A 20,923-nucleotide genomic window follows, 5' to 3' on the forward strand; every position below is an offset into this window, starting at 1 on the left:
TATCAGCACCTTTGAATCAACGAAGAGAGAGTTTTGAGGAAGTCTCTTTTAATTTTTCATTTCACATCTCATGTGATCTCAAAACAACCGACGACTAAAACATTTTGCACATGGATATTATGCTTGACACTGATTGGTTCATTCACTCATGTACTTTTTTTTTTTTTTTTAGCTGCAGGGGAATTTTACAGGCGTGACTTGATCTGCTTCACTTCACTCTCACCTCGCCTCTGGATCACAGCACCTGAAGCTTTGACGAGTGACCATCATGAAGGCTTTGCTTTTAGTTGCTCTCGTGTCAGCAGCTTCAGCTTTATACCTGCGTGAACAAGGTAAACTTGTGCAATCCGTCCGTGCTTCAGAGCCACACTTCTGTACTTTTTGCAGTTTCATTGTTAGTGTTAACTTTCACTTTCATATTCTGTCATAGCGTCAGATCATTTATTATATAATTCTCTGTTTTTCACATTCTTTTGACCACTTGAATTGTTTTCAGACGAGTTTAACTTCAAAACATGGATGTCACAGGTAGGTTGAGTCTATAATACATGTTGTGTAACACATGTACAGTGTGTGGTTATGAGGAAGTTGCATGCAAATGAAAAAACAGTGTTTGTTTGTTGCTTAATGTTTCTGAATTGTGATGCTCACAAGATCACAACATTATAAACTGATCACACCCCATGTATACCCATACTTAATGAAAAATAAAGTTAACAGCTGTCTCTATCCTCTACAGCACAACAGAGCCTACAGCATACAGGAGTACAGTGAGAGACTCCAGATTTTCACTGAGAACAAGAGGAGGGTCGACAAACACAATGCAGGGAATCACTCTTTCACGAGTAGGATCAGCTTGATGTTTCATTTATTCATCTTTTATTTTTAATATGTTTTACAGAGTACAATGTGTTGAGTCTGGTTTCATGTCTTCCTGCAGTGGGGCTGAACCAGTTTTCAGACATGACGTTCGCTGAATTTAAAAAGTCTTTCCTCTGGTCTGAGCCACAGGTAATGCCATCCATACAGGAAGTGGTTATGTAGTTGTTAGACATGTTTTTTTTTTGACAGTGAGGGTAGTTTTTAACAGACTGCCTTTTCCAGAACTGCTCTGCCACCAAGGGGAACTACCTCAGGAGCAACGGACCAAATCCAGACTCCATCGACTGGAGAAAGAAAGGCAATTATGTGTCGCCTGTGAAGAATCAGGTGAAGTTTAACTGCACAAACATCCACATTAACACACATATTTTATCATTATTTTTACTATTTACAACTGGGCGTTTTACACTCCGACATGTCAGAACATTTTAGGTGAAAATGGTCTCTTGATAAACACTTAAAGTTAAGATAAAGGTTGTTTTTCAGCTTCCAAAGGGAGGAATTATAGAAAAACATTTATAATCAGATCCTGGAATTTTTGCTGTGCATTCACCTCTTCACCTACAACCTCTCTTTGCATTTTATCTGCCAAAATACTCACACAACGCCTTTTTGTTTTTGCATTGAAGGGAGGTTGTGGTAGCTGCTGGACTTTTTCCACAACCGGCTGTTTGGAGTCGGTCACCGCCATCAACAAAGGGAAGCTTTTGCTGCTGGTGAGTTTCCTCTTTCACTTCTCTATCGAAACTGCTGATCATGTATGACAAAATACAGTTCCTTTGTCATTTGCTGTAATCTTTAACTATTTTTTATATTACTTAGTCAGAACAACAGCTTGTAGACTGCGCCGGGGACTTCAAGAACCATGGATGTGACGGGTGAGAACCAAACGTATATGTAGTTCCCTCTTCTTTTGATAATTTCCCCGCAACTGTGTGCATCACTGTTTTTATAACAACATCTTAATTTGTCGTCCAGCGGCCTTCCCAGTCAAGCTTTCGAATACATCATGTACAACAAGGGACTGATGACAGAGGAGGACTACCCATACACAGCTTATGTAAATAAATAGTTTGCCATCCTACTAAAATGACTTTGAAATGACACATTTGATGGTCTTTGATTTTTTACTTTCTTTTAAATTAAAACAGGAAGATACTTGTGTGTATAAACCAGAGAAGGCAGCTGCCTTTGTGAAGAGCGTGGTGAACATAACGGCGGTGAGTGAAATTGACGGCCTTTCTTAAAAGGAGACACATTATGCTCATTTTCTGGTTGATCATTTAATTTTGGGTTATTACTAGAATATGTTTACCTGCTTTAATGCTCCAAAAACACACCAGTTTTCTCATACTGTCCAGTGCTGCTGCACTGTATTCCCCTCCTGTCTCTTTAAGGCCCCTGCTGCTGAATACCCAGTCTGCTCTGATTGGTCAGATCACACACGCCTGAGCCAGCACCACCAACAACAACAGAGTGGCTGTGCTAAATCAATTCTTACGTGCCAAACTAGGAATAAATTATGCAATTTAAGCAGTGTTTTCTTGGGCGAGAGGAGCTTGTGTTTGTGCAGACTTTGGGGCTTTTTTAACTTTCAAGACCTTTTACAACACAAGAACCTCTATAACCTCTATAATACCCTGGAGGAAACGAAAAAAAAGAAAGAGGATCTGTGTCTTTATTGAGTGATGTGAGTGATGAAGTATGTCTGTTACAGTACAATGAGAAGGAGATGCAGGATGCGGTCGCCACACGCAATCCAGTCAGTTTCGCCTTTGAGGTGACCGATGACTTCATGCAATACAGCGAGGGCGTGTACACCAGGTGAGGAGAGCTCACGGAAATATTGTCATGTATTGCTCTTGAAAATGTATTTCTCTGTCGCTTTTTATGCTTTTTTATACTTACATTATATTATGATAAATAAGCATGACTGTGGTGGTGCTTAACACAACATATACAAAGGTACATTGCATTTTAGCAGATATACACAATGTTTCAGGTTAATAATAGGTTTAGGTTTAGGAAATCACATCATTGTTTAGCTTTTTAAAAGCATGTTTTTTCTGTGCACTGTGCCTTTAAAGCACACATTCACAGGCTGTTTGTGCCAGTAAACTTGGTGGATTGAAAGTGGTTTAGTTCCTCTTTCCTTATCAAGCAGTCATGTGTTTATAGCTAGATTTAACTTCCATCTCTTCCTCCTTTCAGCACTCATTGCCACAAAACCACAGACAAGGTGAACCATGCTGTGTTAGCGGTCGGGTATGGAGAGGAGAACGGCTCCCCTTACTGGATAGTGAAGAACTCATGGGGAACCGGCTGGGGGATTAATGGGTAATTCTTCTGTTTAATCACATCCTGGAAAATATTACCAATTGTATATTAACTAGAGAAAGATAATAACAATGCTCTCCTCTTACAGATACTTCCTCATTGAACGCGGGAAGAACATGTGTGGACTCGCTGCCTGCTCGTCTTTCCCGGAGGTGTGATTTCTGCATGACTGCACACTACGAAAGGGAGGAAAAGGGAACACAACTCAAACTATTTTTGGGACTTTTTTATTATTATGCAAGGTGATTTTTATATAATCAGTATCCTACTGTGCCTTCATGTCCAGTGAGATTTTGCACAATGGAATAAGCACTATGATTGGCTGGATCATAGTCATATCTAGATAAATCAGTACATCTGAATGATCACTGAAACAGCAATGGTTCGATTCATTGTAGTTACATTCACAAATAAAATCTATAAAATCTGTTTTTTGAGTCTTTCATTACAGTTTACTGCAGCTGTCTGCAAGATGCCCAAATATGACGGCTATACTAGTAATAATGATTAAAACTTTACTTGCATTAATAGTACACTGAATTTATCATGACAGGGATTAGGGTAAACTGAATTATGTTTATTTCTTCGATTACAGAGGTGCAGGCAGTGTATGTCATCATAAAACCACATTTCCCAGAATCCTCCTTCCTCCTCATCCTCAGCCAATAAGGAGGCAGTTTGTTAACTGGGCGCTAAATCTGTTGTCTGTGTACCTCACAGGGGACTGAGGGGAGAGTAAGCTTACTGGTAACAACTAGTAGTTTAGACCGTAGAAGTTTAATGAACTTTAATGAAATACGACCCAGCGGTGAGACAAACTCCGTGCGAGTCGTCAGAAACTTGTCTTATCCCGTGTCTTGAGCAATGCTGAAGATACTGGCCGCCTCTTCGTGAACTGAGCTGGGGACTGTAAGCTAGCAAACACCCGCTAGCTCAGCTTCTTACCAACAATGTCTGGTCTTCCACAAAATAATTTGAAGGAGCAGCTGGCGAGGCACAGCAATGCTGCTCAAAGCAGGCTGTCTCTGGCTAAACCCAAAACGGGGTAAGTCGCGCTAACAGTTTGGAAATGACACGAGCTAACAGCTAGCTTTGAGCTGTCACCTGTGTTAATGGGTCAACACTTAGCTGCGTTAGCCACGTTAGCTTTGTCAGAGATGATGGGTCACTTACACACACATAGAACAAGTGTCAATTCATTATGAAGACAGTCAGTTTTTCTTGTAATATAAAACATTTTATATTGTTGTACCTGGTGAAGGTCATATAGATTATAGTATATTGGTTTACTGTGTGACAGTTTAACATGTCTGTGTCAATAAAAGCTGCACTATAGAGCCCATAAGATGTAATTAATGCAGCCATTACAACATGTCTCTGTACAATTAATGGTAGCAGTGTTTGCTGCTAGGGGTAGACCGATATGGCTTTTTCAGGGCCGATACCGATAATTAGAAATCAAGGAGATTGACAAAAAATGGAGAGGGTAAAGCAGTTTACAAATTAACAACTCAGGAAAAAAAACTTGCTGAAGAAATCAACTGGGGACTAGCTACAACCATTACATCTGAGAAAAGTAATTAGTTAATTATGATACGCTCCACATTGATTTTACATTGGGTGCTGCACCGAAGCCTTCCAGTGGTAGGGATGAAGATACAACGTAAAACAGCACAAAAGTAATGTTTGAATTGTCTTGATGTCCTTGCTTTTAATGGTCAAATTATGTCTCCAAAATCTCATGCTTTTTGTTTTTTGTTTATTTTTCAGGGCCTTTTGTTTCAAAAAGAAGTCCTCATCTGGTACAACCAAGGTGGAAATCCCAACCAAGGTAATCAGCTCTAATGTTTTGGCAAACAGGAATGTCAATGTCCCTAAGAGCAGTTTAGTGACTGAATCTCCTTTGACATTTTCAAACAAGCTTGAGAGACCTCAAAAATCCAAAATCAACAGCTTCTTCAATGTCAGTTCAAAAGGCAAGTCGGACTCCATCAGCCTAGCGGGTGACTGTGCTGCTGCAAGCCAAACTCCTTCAGCAGTGTCCGCTATTAAGGCGACTACAGCTTCAACTAAATCTGACAACCAGTTTACTAGTGATACACGAGGCAAAGCCAGTCTGGATGCATCTCTCGGATTTCCGCTGGACGACTGGGATGATTTTGATGACTTTGAAATGCCTGTCAAAACAAAAAATGACTCATTCAGTTCAGAAAAAACTGGGAAGAGCAACAACCCTGTGCCATCTTCTGGTGGAGATAAAACACAATTAGCTGGAAAGAATGGTCTTTCAATAAGTGAACAATCTTGTATGGAAACGGATGAACTGGACCACAGTGTCCACAAAGCTGCAATTTCACCAGGACCTAGTTTGAATCAGGACCCAGCAGAGAGTGAACTTGAGGATTCTCCAATTAAAACCACCAGAAGACGACGTCCTCCTCCTCCTCTTCCTCCTCCGAAATCTGTCTTCAGTGATAGTGAAGAGGACAACGATGTTGAGTTTGAGCCTTTTAAAGGAACAGCAGGTAAGAAGCTGTTTGTTGAAGCATTTGTATTTTTAATTTGTACATTGTATGGCAGAAATGGGTCAGGAAAGCTTTGAACAGGCTATATCTCTTTGTCTTTTAGACAATAAGAAAACATGGATTGACCCAAAGGTCATAGAGCTTGATGACAACACAGAGCCTGAAGATGAGCTTGATTGCATTCCTCCTTCTCCGATCCCTGATGAGATCTCCTCTGCATTGGAGACGAGGTCAGTTCCTTAAATGTATTTTGTGTTTCCACAAACATTGCTCTCCTATTACATTGTCCGACAGTTTTTTAAAAAAGAGCAAAATTGATGCAGTGAATTTACAATATTAACTATGATCTACAGAATGTGATCAGTCGGACACAGATTTGAGCTGTGCTGATCATCACAGTTAACATATCTAATTGTGCTTTATTGCTTTTCATCCAAAAGGTGTGAACAGAAAGCTACGTAGCAATGTTTTTTTTTGTGGCTATGAATACATTAACAAATCTAAAGAAAAGGTACCGGTGAGATACACATTACTTTTGATAGAACAGTGGTTATAGTTAATACATTTATGTTGCCATGGTATCATAGCGATGTCTGCCCTCTCAAGTGCATATGCTTGTTTTGACCTGGATATTGATCGACTTGAAGTCCAAAGAGAATTTAAAAAAGGAAACGGGATATAACTTTTCTTTTTATCTCATACAGATCTAAATCAGCTGCTACTGAAAACAAAGACCGTCCTGTGCAATCAACACCACATGAACCCTCTGATCATCACTCAAAAGACAAAACAAGTGGGTGTTATGTCCTTTTTCTAAATTTTCCATACTGGTGACCATTTTAGTCATCAAATTAGGACTCAGATCTTTGTCCCTGTTCATTAATTACCTTGTTTCTTTCCTCTGATCACGTCACAGATGAGCAACTCTTGAGTATCATGGAGTCCATTTGTGCTCTGGTGGATTCCATCCCTGAACATGAGCTAATAGGTCTGTCTTGTGGAAATGAGCTTTTGCTGAAGAGGGCTCAAAGGTGTGTACATTTGAGGCGAAAATGGCTTCGTTATTATTCATGATATTTAATTATACCTCCGTGTGATTGCAATCATCTCCTTTTCTCACGCAGGAAGAGGATTATTGCAACTGGTGGTGGCAGTTTAATGAGGATGCAGCAGCCAGATAGCACTGTGCTTTCTGAACCCAGCTTTAAAGAAAAAGCTTCTTTTAGCTGTGATACATCTAGTTTGATGTCGTCCAGCTACTCTGTGTCCATGGACTCCAAGAAGCCTCCTCAAATCAGGAGGTCTTCGGCCTTCTCCATGGACTATGACTCTGATCAGTCTGACAGTATTATTAATGTGAAACCTTTGCACAGTGATCATAGCAGGACAACACACGAGGAAAGTGAATATATCTGTGACTCTCCAAATCCATGTTTTAATTTCTCAAAGAAATCAAGTGGAGACTTGGACGGTTCGGATCTATTCTTCTCACCCAAGAAGTCAGAGACTGTCGTTCAGAGCAAATCTAAAACCTCAGCTGTAGAGCCAGATGACTTTTACGATGACGACTTTGACATCGATGACTTAAATGACTCGGACATCCCAGATTACTTTGACAAAACCCCAACAGTGTCGCGACACAACTCCAGCACAGTGACTACAACGGTGAAAGAGGGGGGACCAAGCAAGTCTTCGTGGGAGAGGAAACCAACAACACCAGTGTCTGCACCTAAACCTTCAAAGATCACCTCTCCAGGTAAGTCAGCACAACGTGGAATAATCTGGGCCTGTAAACCAAGAAAAGCCCTGTAAACCAAGAAAAGCCCTGCAAAAAGATAGCTGAATAGGACAGCAATAAAAGATGGGTAGTGAAAATACATTTTTTTTAGAAATAAAATTATGAAATACTATAGATAAATTGATTATATTTAAAAGACAAAATCAAATATAATGACCAACTGTAAAATGTTGATAAAACAAAAACTTGTTTTGACATTTTATCGACCAGTTATCGATTTATTGGGGGGAAAAAATGAATTGGGAGATTGAACTTTATTGAAAATAATCAGCCCTAGCTATAATTCAGTCCCAAATGAGTGTGAATACTGAGCAGTCTGTGTTTAACCCTCAGCAAGTGTGAATCTGAAATGATAATTTATGGTTTTATGTTGCAGAACCCACCTTCAGAAACCCAGCCCATGATCGCTTCAGAGGGTTCAGCTTCCCCTACTCACAGGAGATGATGAAGATCTTCCACAAACGTTTTGGTCTTCATCAGTTCAGGTTCAATCAATTGGAAGCAATTAATGCAGCGCTTCAGGGAGAGGACACGTTTATTTTGATGCCCACAGGTAAGTAGTGACCAAAACAGCACTTTGTCTTGGTAATGTGAGAATAGATATAGGATGTCAACGGCAGTCAATATGTCCACACTTCTCTGTAACTGATGCATTTCTAGGTGGTGGTAAGAGCCTGTGTTACCAGCTGCCTGCCTGCGTGGCTCCAGGAGTCACTGTGGTCATCTCTCCACTCAAATCACTCATTGTAGACCAGGTCCAGAAACTCACTACACTGGATGTAAGTGTGTTTGTAGTCTAAGAAGATGATGATATAATATGTGTGATGCTCGGAAAGTGTAGTGATTATTTTGTAATGTCCCACATTTCAGATCCCTGCAACAAGCCTGTCTGGTGAAAAAAGTGACAGTGAAGCAGGAAGGATCTACATGCAGCTCTCAAGGAAAGACCCCATCATTAAACTGCTTTATGTCACTCCTGAAAAGGTGAGAAATGAGTGAGGTACACTCTAAATGTGTTTTCAAGTTAGCTGTAACTGATTTTTTTACTCATGACTGATGCATCTTCTCCCCAAGGTGAGTGCAAGTAACAGGCTGATCTCCGCCCTGCACAACCTGTACGAGCGAGGCCTTCTGGCCCGGTTTGTCATAGATGAGGCCCATTGTGTCAGTCAGGTGTGTTCCTCTGCTTCATACACAGTCTGCAATATGCATTATTTTCAACACCCATCGTGAATAATCTTGTGGCCTTAAATCTTTCAGTGGGGCCACGATTTCCGCCCAGACTACAAACGGTTGCATGAACTGCGTCAGAAGTTCCCCAACGTGGTGATGATGGCCCTGACAGCCACCGCCACCCCCCGTGTTCAAAAAGACATCCTCCACCAGCTAAATATGAGTCGGCCGCAGGTGTACGTGCTCCATCCCAGTCACTCTGACTCTGATTTTTAAATTAGTTCTGTTTCAATATTTTTGAACTCAAACAGCTAAAAGCTGTGCATTTTCCATCCAATATATTTTCAGGTTCACCATGAGCTTCAACAGGACAAACCTGAAGTATGCTGTGTTGCCCAAGAAACCCAAAAAGGTGGACGAGGACTGCATCAGCTGGATCAAGAAGCACTATCCACGTAAATAATTCAGAAGTGCTTTTTTGTAGTGCTGGTTATTTTCAGAAAGCTGCCGTGACTGTTGTGTTGAAAACTCATCTCAAATTTGTATGTGAATGCAGTCTGAGGTCTGTCATATCTGAGTACTGTTGAAGGGACGGTGGATTATATTCTGTCTATTTCAATTCGCTGCCTCATGCCAAAACGATGTTGCTTTTTCCTGAGCTTAGTAATTTTAAAACCAACGTTTTTGTCAAATGATTAAATTGCTTTTTTATGTAGCTTTGTAATTGATGAAAAAGGACAATGTTTCTAATTAACCTGCTTGTCCGCATGTTGCAGGTGACTCTGGCATCGTTTACTGTCTGTCCCGTAATGACTGTGACTCCATGGCTGAGAGTCTGCAGAGAGCAGGGCTGTTGGCTTTGTCGTATCACGCAGGCTTGAAGGATGGTGACAGAGAATATGTGCAGACCAAGTGGATCAATCAGGACGGCTGCCAGGTGAGGATGCTGATATTATATGAAGATAACTAATAGCTGAAAATTAAAAATAAGGTAATGTTTTGCTGACCTGTAGCTTTTTGAAGGATTTAAAGCAAACATTGCTCCTGTTTCACTGTTTCCTTTGTCTGCCAGGTCATCTGTGCCACCATCGCCTTTGGCATGGGCATCGACAAGCCTGACGTGCGCTATGTGATCCACGCCAGTCTGCCAAAGTCAGTGGAGGGTTACTATCAGGAGTCTGGGAGAGCTGGCAGAGACGGAGAGATTTCTCACTGTATTCTCTTCTACTCCTATGCCGACGTGCAACGCATCAAGAGGATCATCAGCAGTACGTGGCAAAAATATGCACATGAAATTTACGAGCAGTTTTTGTTTGGTATTTTTATTAATGTATGTCTCTCTATAAGGGATGTTCCTAATGCATAATTAAGTTTATACTTCTACTAGTTGACTAAAAGTATTAAGTATAATGGCTTAAAGTATAAGCCATTTAAAAGCGTTAATCACATTCTTCAATAACAAAATCGCATTTTAAAATCTGCTGGTACCTTTAGTGGCTTTTGGCTGCCAAAATCTTAGGCCCAACAGGTAACCAGCTTTGTTGATATTGGTAACAGCTTGTTTTTTTATAAAGCAATATATGACGTTTCAGTGCAAATTATGTACGTATGTAGTTTTAAAAAAATGACTTTCTAATGCTGACTAGTGAGGGTAGCAGCGTTACTTTCCAAATGTCTAACTGTAAAAATTAGTCATGTAGACTCAAATGTTTTTTTTTTCCTCTCCTCACAGTGGACAGAGAAGGTGACAGACAGGCCAAGGCAACACATTTCAACAACCTCCACAGCATGGTGCACTTCTGTGAGAACATGATGGAGTGCAGAAGAATTCAGCTACTTGCGTACTTTGGGGAGCTGAAGTTCAACAAAAGCTTCTGTAAGGAACACTCAGACGTCAGCTGTGACAACTGCTCCAAACCCAACGTAGGAATCATTTCTCATCATTTTCTTTTCTGTATTCATCACGAACTTAAAACCTACCTGGTGGTTTCTAATTGATCTGTGAATTTTCCTGTGTGCAGCAATACAAGATGAGAAATGTTACCGATGATGTGAAGAAGATTGTGAGGTTTGTCCAGGAGAACTGCGAGAAAGTCGGAGGGGGTTTCCGCAAGACATCTCAGCAAAACAGACTGACACTGAACATGCTGGTGGATATCTTCTTAGGTAAAGCTCATGTACTGAAAAGGCTATTTTGCAGCTATAAATCTTGCCTGTGAATGGTCTTAACGTGGGGAATCCTTCTTTCTCTCAGGGTCTAAATCTGCCAAGGTTCAGACAGGAATGTTTGGGATGGGAGGAGCTTACTCGAGGCATAATGCTGACCGTCTCTTCAAAAAACTGGTTCTTGACAACGTCCTGGTCGAGGATCTCTACATCACTAACGGCGGCCAAGCTGTGTCTTACATCTCTGCTGGACCCAAATCTATGAACGTGCTCAATGGACACATGCAGGTAACGTGACGTACACTGACTGACGTACAGCATGAACAGTTGGAAAGCTCAGATTTATTGTTTGGATATTATTCAAAGCATTAAACACTGACTGGTATTCGTCACATTGCAGGTTGACTTCTACGAGACAGAGAGTGCATCTAGCATCAGGAAACACAAAGCTGCTGTGTCCAAGAACGTCACCCAGAGAGAGGAGAAGGTTCAGGAGTGTCTGAAGGAGCTGACAGATCTGTGCAAGCAGCTGGGGAAAGCTTTTGGCGTTCACTATTTTAACATCTTCTCCACCACCACCTTGAAGAAGATAGCTGGTAATTTTACTCTTTTAAAAGCCACAGCAGCTCATGCGATACAGCTAGCATTTTTATAACTTGTGAATCTTTCTATTTCACATGAACAGAGACGCTTTCTCCTGACCCTGAAGTCCTGCTACAAATTGATGGCGTGACTGAAGACAAACTGGACAAGTATGGAGCTGAATTCATTCAGGTCCTGGATAAGTACTCTCCGTGGCAGATGACTGGTAAGAGACCTTAGTGAAGATTCTGCATATTTAATATTTTTCCTTTTATATCCTGCACATTGTGGTATTAATCCTACATTGTCTCTGTAGCTGAAGAGCCGACTGACAATGGTGGAGACGGGTGGATAGATACAACTGCAGGCCGCGCACGGATAGATTATGATGACGACGATGACACAGAGTCCTCCACCTACTTCGGTGGAGGTGGAAGGGGACGGGGACGGGGACAGAAGAGAAAGAAAGCTGCTTTCTTCCAGTATTCCAAGAAGAAGAAAGGAAATTACAACTCTAAAGGGTTAGTAGTGTCTCTGTCTCACATTTTATCAACTAGTTTGGGATTGCATAGCTGAAACTTATCCTCCCTTTCCTCTATCTTTATCCGTGGTGGTGTTGGGGATTCAGTCGTGGCTACAGCAGCAATAAATCGTGGACATCGTCCGGCTCCGGCTCCAGGGGCGGATCAAAAGCTGCAGGCCGGGGGTCCAGGAGCTCAGCAGGAGATGCATCAGCAGGCAGGAGACCGGGCTTCATGTCCATCCCGACCCCTCAGACCAACAGACCCTTCTTAAAGCCGACCTATTCTCATCTGGGTTAGTCCCGTCTCCTGGATGAAAACCACTTACTCACTACATTTACAAACCAGTCGATGTAAGTAACTGTATATTTATGTTCTGTACAGGATGATATTATTTGTACATTGGCTGTAGATTGTGTTTTTCTGTCTTGTCTGTCTTGTGATGTACTTGTTAGTTTTTATAATAAAGACAAATTAAAATTTTATCCATGATTACTGCTTCAGCTGATCTAGCTGTACTTCTGTTGTACCACAAAGCCACATGGAGCCACATCACATTTTTATTCAATGTTTATTTCAAGTTTGAATAGTTTTATTTAATGGCACCAGTTACAAGGGACTACTGGAGAGAAACAATATTTTATACTGACTTGTACAGAAGGTTACCTACAGTACAAACATGGGTTCGGAATGGATCAGACTGAACAAGAACTGGATTTTGGCACATGGATTTATATATATTTATATACTCATATATATAACGTAATTAAACAGCAATCTTCAATCCCAGGATAGAGCGATGCAGACTACGTAACACACCACCAGACATGGATATGCGTATACACTTATTGACGTGTATTGGCGTGTGAGGGTCTGTCTACTGGGAGCTGACAGAGGGGCAAAAAGCAGATCGAGATGTCTTCGCTCATGACTAGTTTCATCCGTCAACCCCTCATTTTTCACATGCATCCACATTAATGTGACGGGTTTGGGCCAGGAATTAGCTAATTGCATATAAATCACTTGATTTCAATCATCTTAGTTGGTTATTTTATTCTTTTTTCATCACATAAATATTGACAAAAACCTTAAAAAAAATTATAACTTTAAAAAAAATCTTGATTATGTCGTATTTAAATTGGTTTCAGGGACTTTTCTTTCCTTACTTTTTTTTTACTTTTACTTAAGATGTCTATCTGATGACGAGTGCTAAAATATGTAAGAAGACACAGGGGATGGACAAAAAAACAAAAACACCTCACAGTACAATAACACCACAAAATACAACCCCAGAAATGACCCGCAACATCTTTTTGACACCGCTTTAGCAAAAATATAACTTCAAAGTTTTTGTTGTTTGGTTGGAATTGAATTATACCAAGCGGGTGTTTCTGTTCTTGAGTAAATCCCCTGTGTATTAAAGTTAAGAATTGATGTGTCATCTTGCAAATGCACCGCATCGTATTTGCACGGCTGCACCTTCACTGCTGCTTTTCAGGGACGGACACGCTGTTCTTTAACTGCTAATCAAAAGTCACACATCTGGCCAAAAAACTGTAGCCATCTCCCATGAGGTAAAAGAACTGTAAAATATGTAAACATGACACAGCAAACTGAACTGTAAAAATTAAAGTCAAGTCCGTCACAGGTAACACGCCTGTAAAGACAAATTAAGACAGAGATTTTGGGGCTACAAACAGTTTTGGACAGAGATGAACACTTTTTTTCTCTCTCGACCTGGGAGATTTAAGGATGGAGTAGACTGTAGTACAGTTGTTGTTGTTGTTTTTCGGATATTGTGTCTTTCCATTCCTTCCTCGTTGCAACTTTGGTAAACTGCAGAGTTAGGATCCAGGCACAGGGAACAATCTGTCACTTAACAATGAAACAGCAAAGAAAACAGCAGAACAAACATCCACACAAGAGGTCTCTAAGGAAAATGGGGATTTCTTTTATATATATGTATACATATATATATATATATATACATATATATACATATAAAATGTTATTAATGAATGTGTCTCAGTGGTCACATCGTCGGTAGAGTCAGCACAACAGCAATTAAGTGCTTTTCTAGAAACAGAAAGGACATATTTGACTTATTCATCATTGGATTTTCATACACAAGTTTGTAAATCACATCTTTTTGCTCTCGTAGCTAATTATTGCTTGTTGAATAATGCTGCCTTGTTTGTTTTTTTAATCGTTGCATGTTCAGAGAGACCACTGAAGCTACATAATGCTGATAGATGTATGAGAAACACCTTTTGCAGACCGACCTTTTAAAAGATGTCCTGCTAACAACTCAGCCTGGCTCCGACTGGTCGGCCATGTTGACCTTTATGTCAGTAAAGAAGTAATAAATATGAAGTATGAATGTATACACAAAAAAAAGTCAACCCGCCCACCCTGCTCCACCCCCTGTTAGGAAATAATGTGCTTCATCTTTGCATCTGGATGTATCCGAGTTAAAAAAAACGTGACATAATTAAGCTCCTACAGTGAGCTGACAGGTTTCTTGCCAATGTAGCTCTAATGATTTGAAATTCCCTCCAGCATTGTCGGTGCTGCTCCCTCCACCGCCTTATAACTGCGGTTTGAGAGGCATAATGGGCTACAGGAGTGGATCCAGCCACAACGCCAAAGTGCATGCTACTCTGTGGTCAGGACTACAATTCAGCCATGGACTGACACGCTCGGATTACACAGGAGCAAACAAAGGAAGGTAGCACCATCGGGCCTTCAGTGGAGCAGCTGCAGGTGCTGGTATGAGAGTGTGACATTTGAAAAATCAGGCCCAAAACTAAGCAACCCTGTACAGCCAGATCGATGAGTGTCTCTCATTCCCAATTTCTTTTTTTAAATCCCTCTTTTTCAAAGAAGCAGACTGATCACTTGAACCTCTTCTCTACCTCTTTCTCTCTTTTCCTTTCTCTTTTTATTCTTCTCCAATAAAGATGAAAAAATGGACTTTTAGACCCTCTCTGTCTAAACCTCCGCCGCTATCAGTCTCGTTTCCATTCCTACATACAGACATACTAACACTTACACCTGCACTTGGTACAGGAGGTAGACACGCATAACACAAAAAACAGATTTTACCCAGAATCCAGCAGCCATGACAATTATTGCTCTCCTGGAGCTGAGGCAGAAGAGTCTCGAGCCTGACCGACGAATCTGAGGGCAGAGATTATCGGCAGATAAACTGCTGTCTGCTTTTATTTTGGCTGATTGGAAATTAAGGGAGGAAACTGAAGTAAGTTATTAGAAGAAATAGTGAACATGAGGTATCTCAGAAAATATCCGGATTACATACCGAACGTGTGTTGGTTAAGGGCTGCAACAAATTATTTAATTTCTTTATCGAATAATCTACCTCGCATTCTCTAGATTAATTGATTAACTGCACCCAGACTGAAAAGATTGACAATTATGATTTCTCAGAATCTAAAGTAAAATATTCAAAATGTTTTTTAATCAGTCTGACAGTCTAAACCCAGATATATTCAATTAAAATTATAAAAAAAGAGAGAAAAGCCGAAAATCCCTCTTTTGGAGAAGCTGAAACCAGAAAATGTTTGTCATTTTTGCTTGAGATATGACAATTAATTGATTTTAAAAACAGCTGCCAATTAATTTTCTATCATCTTAACTAGTCATTCCAGCTCTAGTTTTGTCTCACACATATTTAAATCCATTTTAGTCTCACGATAGACTTTTTTTAGTGCAGATCTCGTATCGGCCAGGCTCACAGTCACCTCAAACTCTTCAAGTAAAAAAAGATGTCATGAAAGGTCAAAAATGTGTTTTTGGATTATTTGGTATTTGTGATGGTGTAATGACATCTCCAGATTTCATTCTGTACAACCACATGTTTAAAATAATCTGTAAAATTGTGCACACACTGAAGGCTGATTCACTGCTGGTGGAGTGATGAGAGGTGTGATCAGTGTCGAGTGGATCTGGATAAAAACCCTGTTTTTTAGTCCCCCGTTTCCACATTTCCATAAAATGCTTCTGACCTTACTTGAAACACAGCGCTAAAAAAGGTATAATTTAATCTTCAATAACAAAATAACATTTCAGTTCTGTTAAAATATACATGAAAAACCTGTCAATATATATTAGGAAACAAACTAATTTGTACAAAAAGTACATCATTATTCTTATTCTAATAATAATAATAATAATATAGTATGATACATGAACCTAAGAGCAAGGTTGATATGAAACCAAAATAAATCATAAACTCTTCATACAAAGAAATTATTGAAATTCATCGAATTTCAACTTGATGAAAAAATGCAAATCAAATTAATCGGAGAAATAACAGAACAACTGAACAAATGAGCACATTCAGAAGTACTTAATTATTAAAACCATTGCACATCTATCTAGACTATCATCTATTATTGGTGCCAGTGAATCTTTGCTCGTCATGAATGGTATTTTTAACCGCATCTGACACTACTGGGTCACATAACACTATTGGTTTTATTTTACTGTATCCTTATAAAATGTTATAAAACAACTCTGAGCCTCACCTGCTTACTTTGTACACAGTTGTATACTAAAGTGTAATTGTGTCTTAAAACAATCCACAAAATTCAAACCTGCCGACAGTCATGGACATCTTCTCAAAAAAAAAAGAAAAAAAAAAAGGCATTTGGTAATCACCCTGTCTGTTCTCTGTATCATGAACCTTCACTGTTATTCCCTTCAGATTTTGTTTTCCTGATGAGGTGACTCTGCTGTTTGTCTAGTTGACGTCTGACGGGGCTGAATTCATATCAGAAGATATTACACTACTTCGCCTCACTTCGCAGCAGCAGGCCTACCGACTCTAACATTCACTTCCATCTTCATTTTTAATAGCAAATCAACTTCCTCGATTACCGTTTCCGTCCTCTCCTCTCCTTTTCTTATGCAAACACATGTTTAAAAGCAATAAATAATAAGAAATGAAGGCAACGCTCATCCGTTGCGACAAAATCTTCTGTTCCTGTAAAAGGAACTGTTTAAAATTCTTCAGTTCTTTGATTTCAGTTTTAATTTTTTTCCTTTGTGTTATTTGAAAAAATAAAATACCTGACATGACGTGAAATAAAAAAAGAGGAAAAATGCAAAAAAAAAAAAAAATGTCTTCTGGTTTTGTAGAAAAAAAAGAAGAAGAAGAAAATAAGCGAAACGAGGAGGTGGTTTGGGTGGGGTGGTTGGGTGAGGGGGGTTAACTCAAAGTGAAGGAGTGAGGGGGGAGAGAGATCCTGGCCCGGTGTTACCAGGAGTGGTCCAAGCTGTATGTCTGCAGGAGGATGATGAGAGAAGCAGGGTTCATGGTTGGGACGAGGATTCCCTCCATCGCTCCGGAGTCCTAACCGTCTTCTCAGACCCCCGAACGGGTTTACGAACTCTACGACCTCACTCTCACTTGTTAATGAGCAACCCGCCCACCCAGCGGAGCTTGCAGGCAAACCACCGCCTGAGGGGACAAAAGTATTCGTAATGGAACTGCTCAAATTCGGGGGTCTGGCGGATATCACGTAAAAATGCAATGTCAAGGTCTGACTCGGTGAGGATGATGAGGAGGAGGAGCAAGACAAAGAGGAGTCCAATGGTCACAAGGAGCAAACGGAGGACACTTAAGACAAATTTATTCACCTGTTCCACCTCGCTGAGGGCCGAGTCCCCCCCAGCACCCTCCTGTGCAGATCTACCGTCCGCACCAAAATCACCCCTTTCCCCTTGCATAGGGGTGCCCGCCTCAGACTCCTTCTCCTCCTCTATGCTGCAGGGCGCCCCGTTGATCTGGCGCGAGGCTGCCAGCTCCATGCTGTGCTCGGCCACCGGGGTGGGCAGGACGCTGTCGGAGGGGCTGTAGGCCTCGTCCGAGATCACCGCAGTCCTCTCGCTGTGGTCTGTGGCCTGGCTCCGGGAGCGCGGCATGAAGGATTCCCCGTGGGACACTGAACGCACCGGTGTAGAGTGGGCACTGTCACGCAACGACTCCAGACCTTGTGGAAGGGGGGGTTCAGGGAGGAAGAGGAGGGAAACAGACAGAAAGAAGGGAACATCACACTTATTTCACAGCATGACAATAGATTTCTGACACAACATGATGTGGCTATTCATACTCTACAGTAGAGTGGCGTTCAAAGACACAATATACTGTAGTTCTGGCTCTAAAGGCTGAGAGGTCTCTGCAATTAGTACAGCAGAAATCAAGTCGAGCAGACAAGCAGAGGTTAATGTCATTGTACAGAACGCTCATCAGCTGATGTGACGCCTGGTCATCGACTCTAATCATCATGTTCGACTTACACCAAAAGTGTAAAACTCATTCATCATCTACAGATTGTACAAAACTATTAAGACAAAGTCTGCTTCAGAGAAAACAAAACAAACCGAGCCTGCTTCCTCATAACATCTTCTCCTTTTATTTACTGACACTTTCTGAGCGTGAATCTCTAAATACGATACCAGAGGTTACATCACTGATCCCACTTTAGATGTTATATTTTTCCATATGTATCGGTTATTTTAGAAGCTTATATAGAGACGCTTAAACAGCGTACAAGGAACCTTTAATTGGTTATGAAACAGTTTTGATTTAATACTGATGTCGGTACATGATCTACGAAAGCAAATCACACATAGTTGTTCTTAATGACTGACACCAGGTCAGATTTGGAAATTTTAACTATTAATGACTGCGGACTGTTGAGTATGAATTCAGCCTGAGGAAAGAAGCCGATCTGTAGTCTGGTGGTATGGAAGCGGATACTTGTTACGGAGCCACATAATGCTGCAGGCTTATTATTATGACAACATAACTTTTCTCGGGAAAGCTGATGACTTTAGCTTTAGCTCGATAAGATTACTGTTACAGAGCAACCGAATCTGTTAGCTGCAGACTCAACTTTTAGCATCATTTTACGGTTCTTAATCTTACATAGCCACAAATAGATACATTACCTCATATGCATCCTGCACGTAGAATACTTTAAGGAGAAAAATGCGTGTAACCAGATTATGATCTTTACGACAGGAGGCGATGGAAACACTAACAAAACATCCAACTTCCTTGAAGCGGCTTTAATATTTGTTTATTTTCAAAGATTATTTTTTGAGCTATTAGCCCTTATTTAGATAGAACAGTTTAGAGAGGTGACAGGAAATGGGGGAGAATGAGGGGACGACATGCAGCAAAAGTCCAAGGGTTGGAACCAAACCTCTATACGCGGGACACACGCTCTACCAGGTGAACTCCCTGAGCTCCCTGGCTGCTGTATTAGTTCTGACATAGCCTCATTGCCTCAAACACAAACACAAACCACAAGGTTTATATTGAAACATAGCTCACGTGCCCTGTCCATACAGGCGAAAAAGAAATCTGAGTTAGTTTGAGGCATCCAGTCTTAGTAAAAGCCAAGGGGGTATTTTCTAAAGTTGCAGCGTTTTTAGTGCAAATGTCACTCTTTGTGGTATCCCTCCACCACAGGAGCAATATCAGCAACTGCAAATTGTTTCAATGTACATGTGGGTGTTGTTTAAGATGGAACATTTTAACCTTTCCTTTAATGCCTGTAGAAAACTTGTGCTCACCCTGATTGCATCAGCACAAACTAGTCAAAAGACTCCAATTAAATCAAACCAAACTGAAAAGCACACCAAAATATTTTTAACTTACAACTAGGAGTGGGCTATCTGGATAAAATCTCCTACAGTATATGTAATCTGATATTGTGATCACACAGAAATCCAGTATAGCCACACGGCAGTAACTGCTCATTGACTCACAACATTACCCAAAATAGTCTTATGCAACTGTAGGTATTAAAGCAAGTACAGCACAGTACAGTAGCTACCTCGGTAGATAGATATTCATACCTACCTAAAACTATTCAACATTAGCTTCAGGACATGGTAAATTTACTTTACTGCTACTGTACGACTGTACTGTTACAGTACAGAATGTGAGAGGCTCACTACTCGGTACATGTCACTGAAGATGAGCTGCGGTTGAGCCCTTTGCTGACGATATCACATTCTCCAGATTGTCACAGCAGCGGCAGCATTACACTTTCACTATAAAGGGAAGGGATTAAAATCCTTCTTTTGATGAGGAAGCAAATCGTTAAAAGGACGTTTTAAATAAAACCGCAGGAAAAGTGGGGCAGATTATGTCCAGCGTCTAAGCCTCTGCTGACACGAAACTCCTGTCAAGTCAAAAAGGAGGAGGCATAATGTCTGGATGAGTGTCAGCGGCCATCTTTACTGAGTGTTGATCTGCCTCAGCTTATCCTATATTATGCTTACAACAGCGAGATAGCGAAGAGAACTGTTTTAATTGTATTTGTGTAATGTTTTGAGCTTTTAATTTGAAACACTTTAACACCAAAACATGCCCCTTTAAATACTGAAATACTGGTTGGAACCAGATATAGCTGCTCTATAAACAGGCCTCCAATTTAAATCCACAGAAAGCACAAAGAATAAAAATACAAAACTCCCGTCCAATTACTGAGACATCCAAGAGACACAGACAACCACAGGAATGGTGTCTCTCCCTCCCTGCCAACATTGATGTAGCGCAGACTGATTGGCCATTGGCACCTCCATGCAAAGCACAACACTGGCTGGCTCTGTGGTGAGTTTACCTGGAGGGGTGCTGGGCTGAACGCAGGGCAGCGGAGTGCCAGAAAGAGGGGTTGGGCTGGCAGACTCCGGCTGCCCCGTCAGGGCAGGGTAGAGGGGCAGAACGCCCAGGGCCTTGCCCAGCATACGAGGCCCCAGGCTCAGCACGCGAACCTTCACATCCCGGTAGCAGTGGTTGATCATACGCAGGTGGACGTTCACCCGGGTGGTGATACGAATCAGACACTTCACCATGGCTGCAGCATGCACGTGTTTATCCCGCCCTGATGGTCCCTATCCCG

The 20,923-nt window shown here is 41.0% G+C and overlaps 3 protein-coding genes across 6 annotated transcripts in view; 2 read left to right on the top strand and 1 right to left on the bottom strand.

Annotated features, from left to right (window-relative positions):
- Positions 1-203: 203 nt before the first annotated feature.
- Positions 204-3,648, top strand: ctsh (cathepsin H). Its single transcript, XM_084364129.1, has 12 exons — positions 204-332; positions 497-528; positions 740-845; positions 941-1,011; positions 1,105-1,209; positions 1,512-1,598; positions 1,705-1,760; positions 1,861-1,942; positions 2,034-2,102; positions 2,600-2,706; positions 3,094-3,219; positions 3,308-3,648. The coding sequence occupies exons 1-12, from the start codon at positions 269-271 to the stop codon at positions 3,375-3,377; spliced, it is 975 nt and encodes a 324-aa protein (XP_084220255.1). The 5' UTR covers positions 204-268; the 3' UTR covers positions 3,378-3,648.
- Positions 3,649-3,944: 296 nt separating this feature from the next.
- On the top strand, positions 3,945-12,469 carry blm (BLM RecQ like helicase). Of its 2 annotated transcripts, XM_084364462.1 has the most exons (22): positions 3,945-4,264; positions 4,990-5,050; positions 5,141-5,744; positions 5,848-5,974; positions 6,449-6,537; positions 6,661-6,775; positions 6,869-7,500; positions 7,919-8,095; positions 8,203-8,321; positions 8,413-8,526; positions 8,617-8,715; positions 8,803-8,951; positions 9,064-9,170; positions 9,492-9,652; positions 9,788-9,983; positions 10,448-10,638; positions 10,737-10,881; positions 10,970-11,169; positions 11,282-11,477; positions 11,567-11,689; positions 11,780-11,984; positions 12,092-12,469. In XM_084364462.1, the coding sequence occupies exons 1-22, from the start codon at positions 4,170-4,172 to the stop codon at positions 12,282-12,284; spliced, it is 4,098 nt and encodes a 1,365-aa protein (XP_084220588.1). In that variant the 5' UTR covers positions 3,945-4,169; the 3' UTR covers positions 12,285-12,469. The 2 variants fall into 2 exon arrangements, with proteins under 2 accessions (XP_084220588.1, XP_084220587.1); XM_084364461.1 differs by having other exon boundaries at positions 4,990-5,744.
- A 69-nt stretch (positions 12,470-12,538) lies between these two features.
- frmd5a (FERM domain containing 5a) overlaps positions 12,539-20,923 on the bottom strand; it is a 64,941-nt gene continuing 56,556 nt past the window's right edge. For all 3 annotated transcript variants that reach the window (XM_084364432.1, XM_084364433.1, XM_084364431.1), the window contains one exon: positions 12,539-17,998. In XM_084364432.1, the coding sequence (XP_084220558.1) occupies positions 17,412-17,998 (587 nt within the window). In that variant the 3' untranslated portion in view covers positions 12,539-17,411. The remainder of the gene's footprint in view (positions 17,999-20,923) is intronic.

The sequence above is a fragment of the Pagrus pagrus genome, assembly GCF_965226575.1.
Source record: "Pagrus pagrus genome assembly, chromosome: 10".
Lineage (NCBI taxonomy): Eukaryota > Metazoa > Chordata > Actinopteri > Spariformes > Sparidae > Pagrus > Pagrus pagrus.

Bases quoted from the DNA above. Each gene is read 5' to 3' on its own strand.
- ctsh (XM_084364129.1), top strand. From the start codon at position 269: ATGAAGGCTTTGCTTTTAGTTGCTCTCGTGTCAGCAGCTTCAGCTTTA. The intron at 529-739 runs GTAGGTTGAGTC...TATCCTCTACAG, and splicing joins TCAAAACATGGATGTCACAG to CACAACAGAGCCTACAGCAT. The intron at 2,707-3,093 runs GTGAGGAGAGCT...TCCTCCTTTCAG, and splicing joins AGCGAGGGCGTGTACACCAG to CACTCATTGCCACAAAACCA.
- blm (XM_084364461.1), top strand. From the start codon at position 4,170: ATGTCTGGTCTTCCACAAAATAATTTGAAGGAGCAGCTGGCGAGGCAC. The intron at 6,776-6,868 runs GTGTGTACATTT...TTTCTCACGCAG, and splicing joins TTGCTGAAGAGGGCTCAAAG to GAAGAGGATTATTGCAACTG. The intron at 11,170-11,281 runs GTAACGTGACGT...GTCACATTGCAG, and splicing joins TGCTCAATGGACACATGCAG to GTTGACTTCTACGAGACAGA.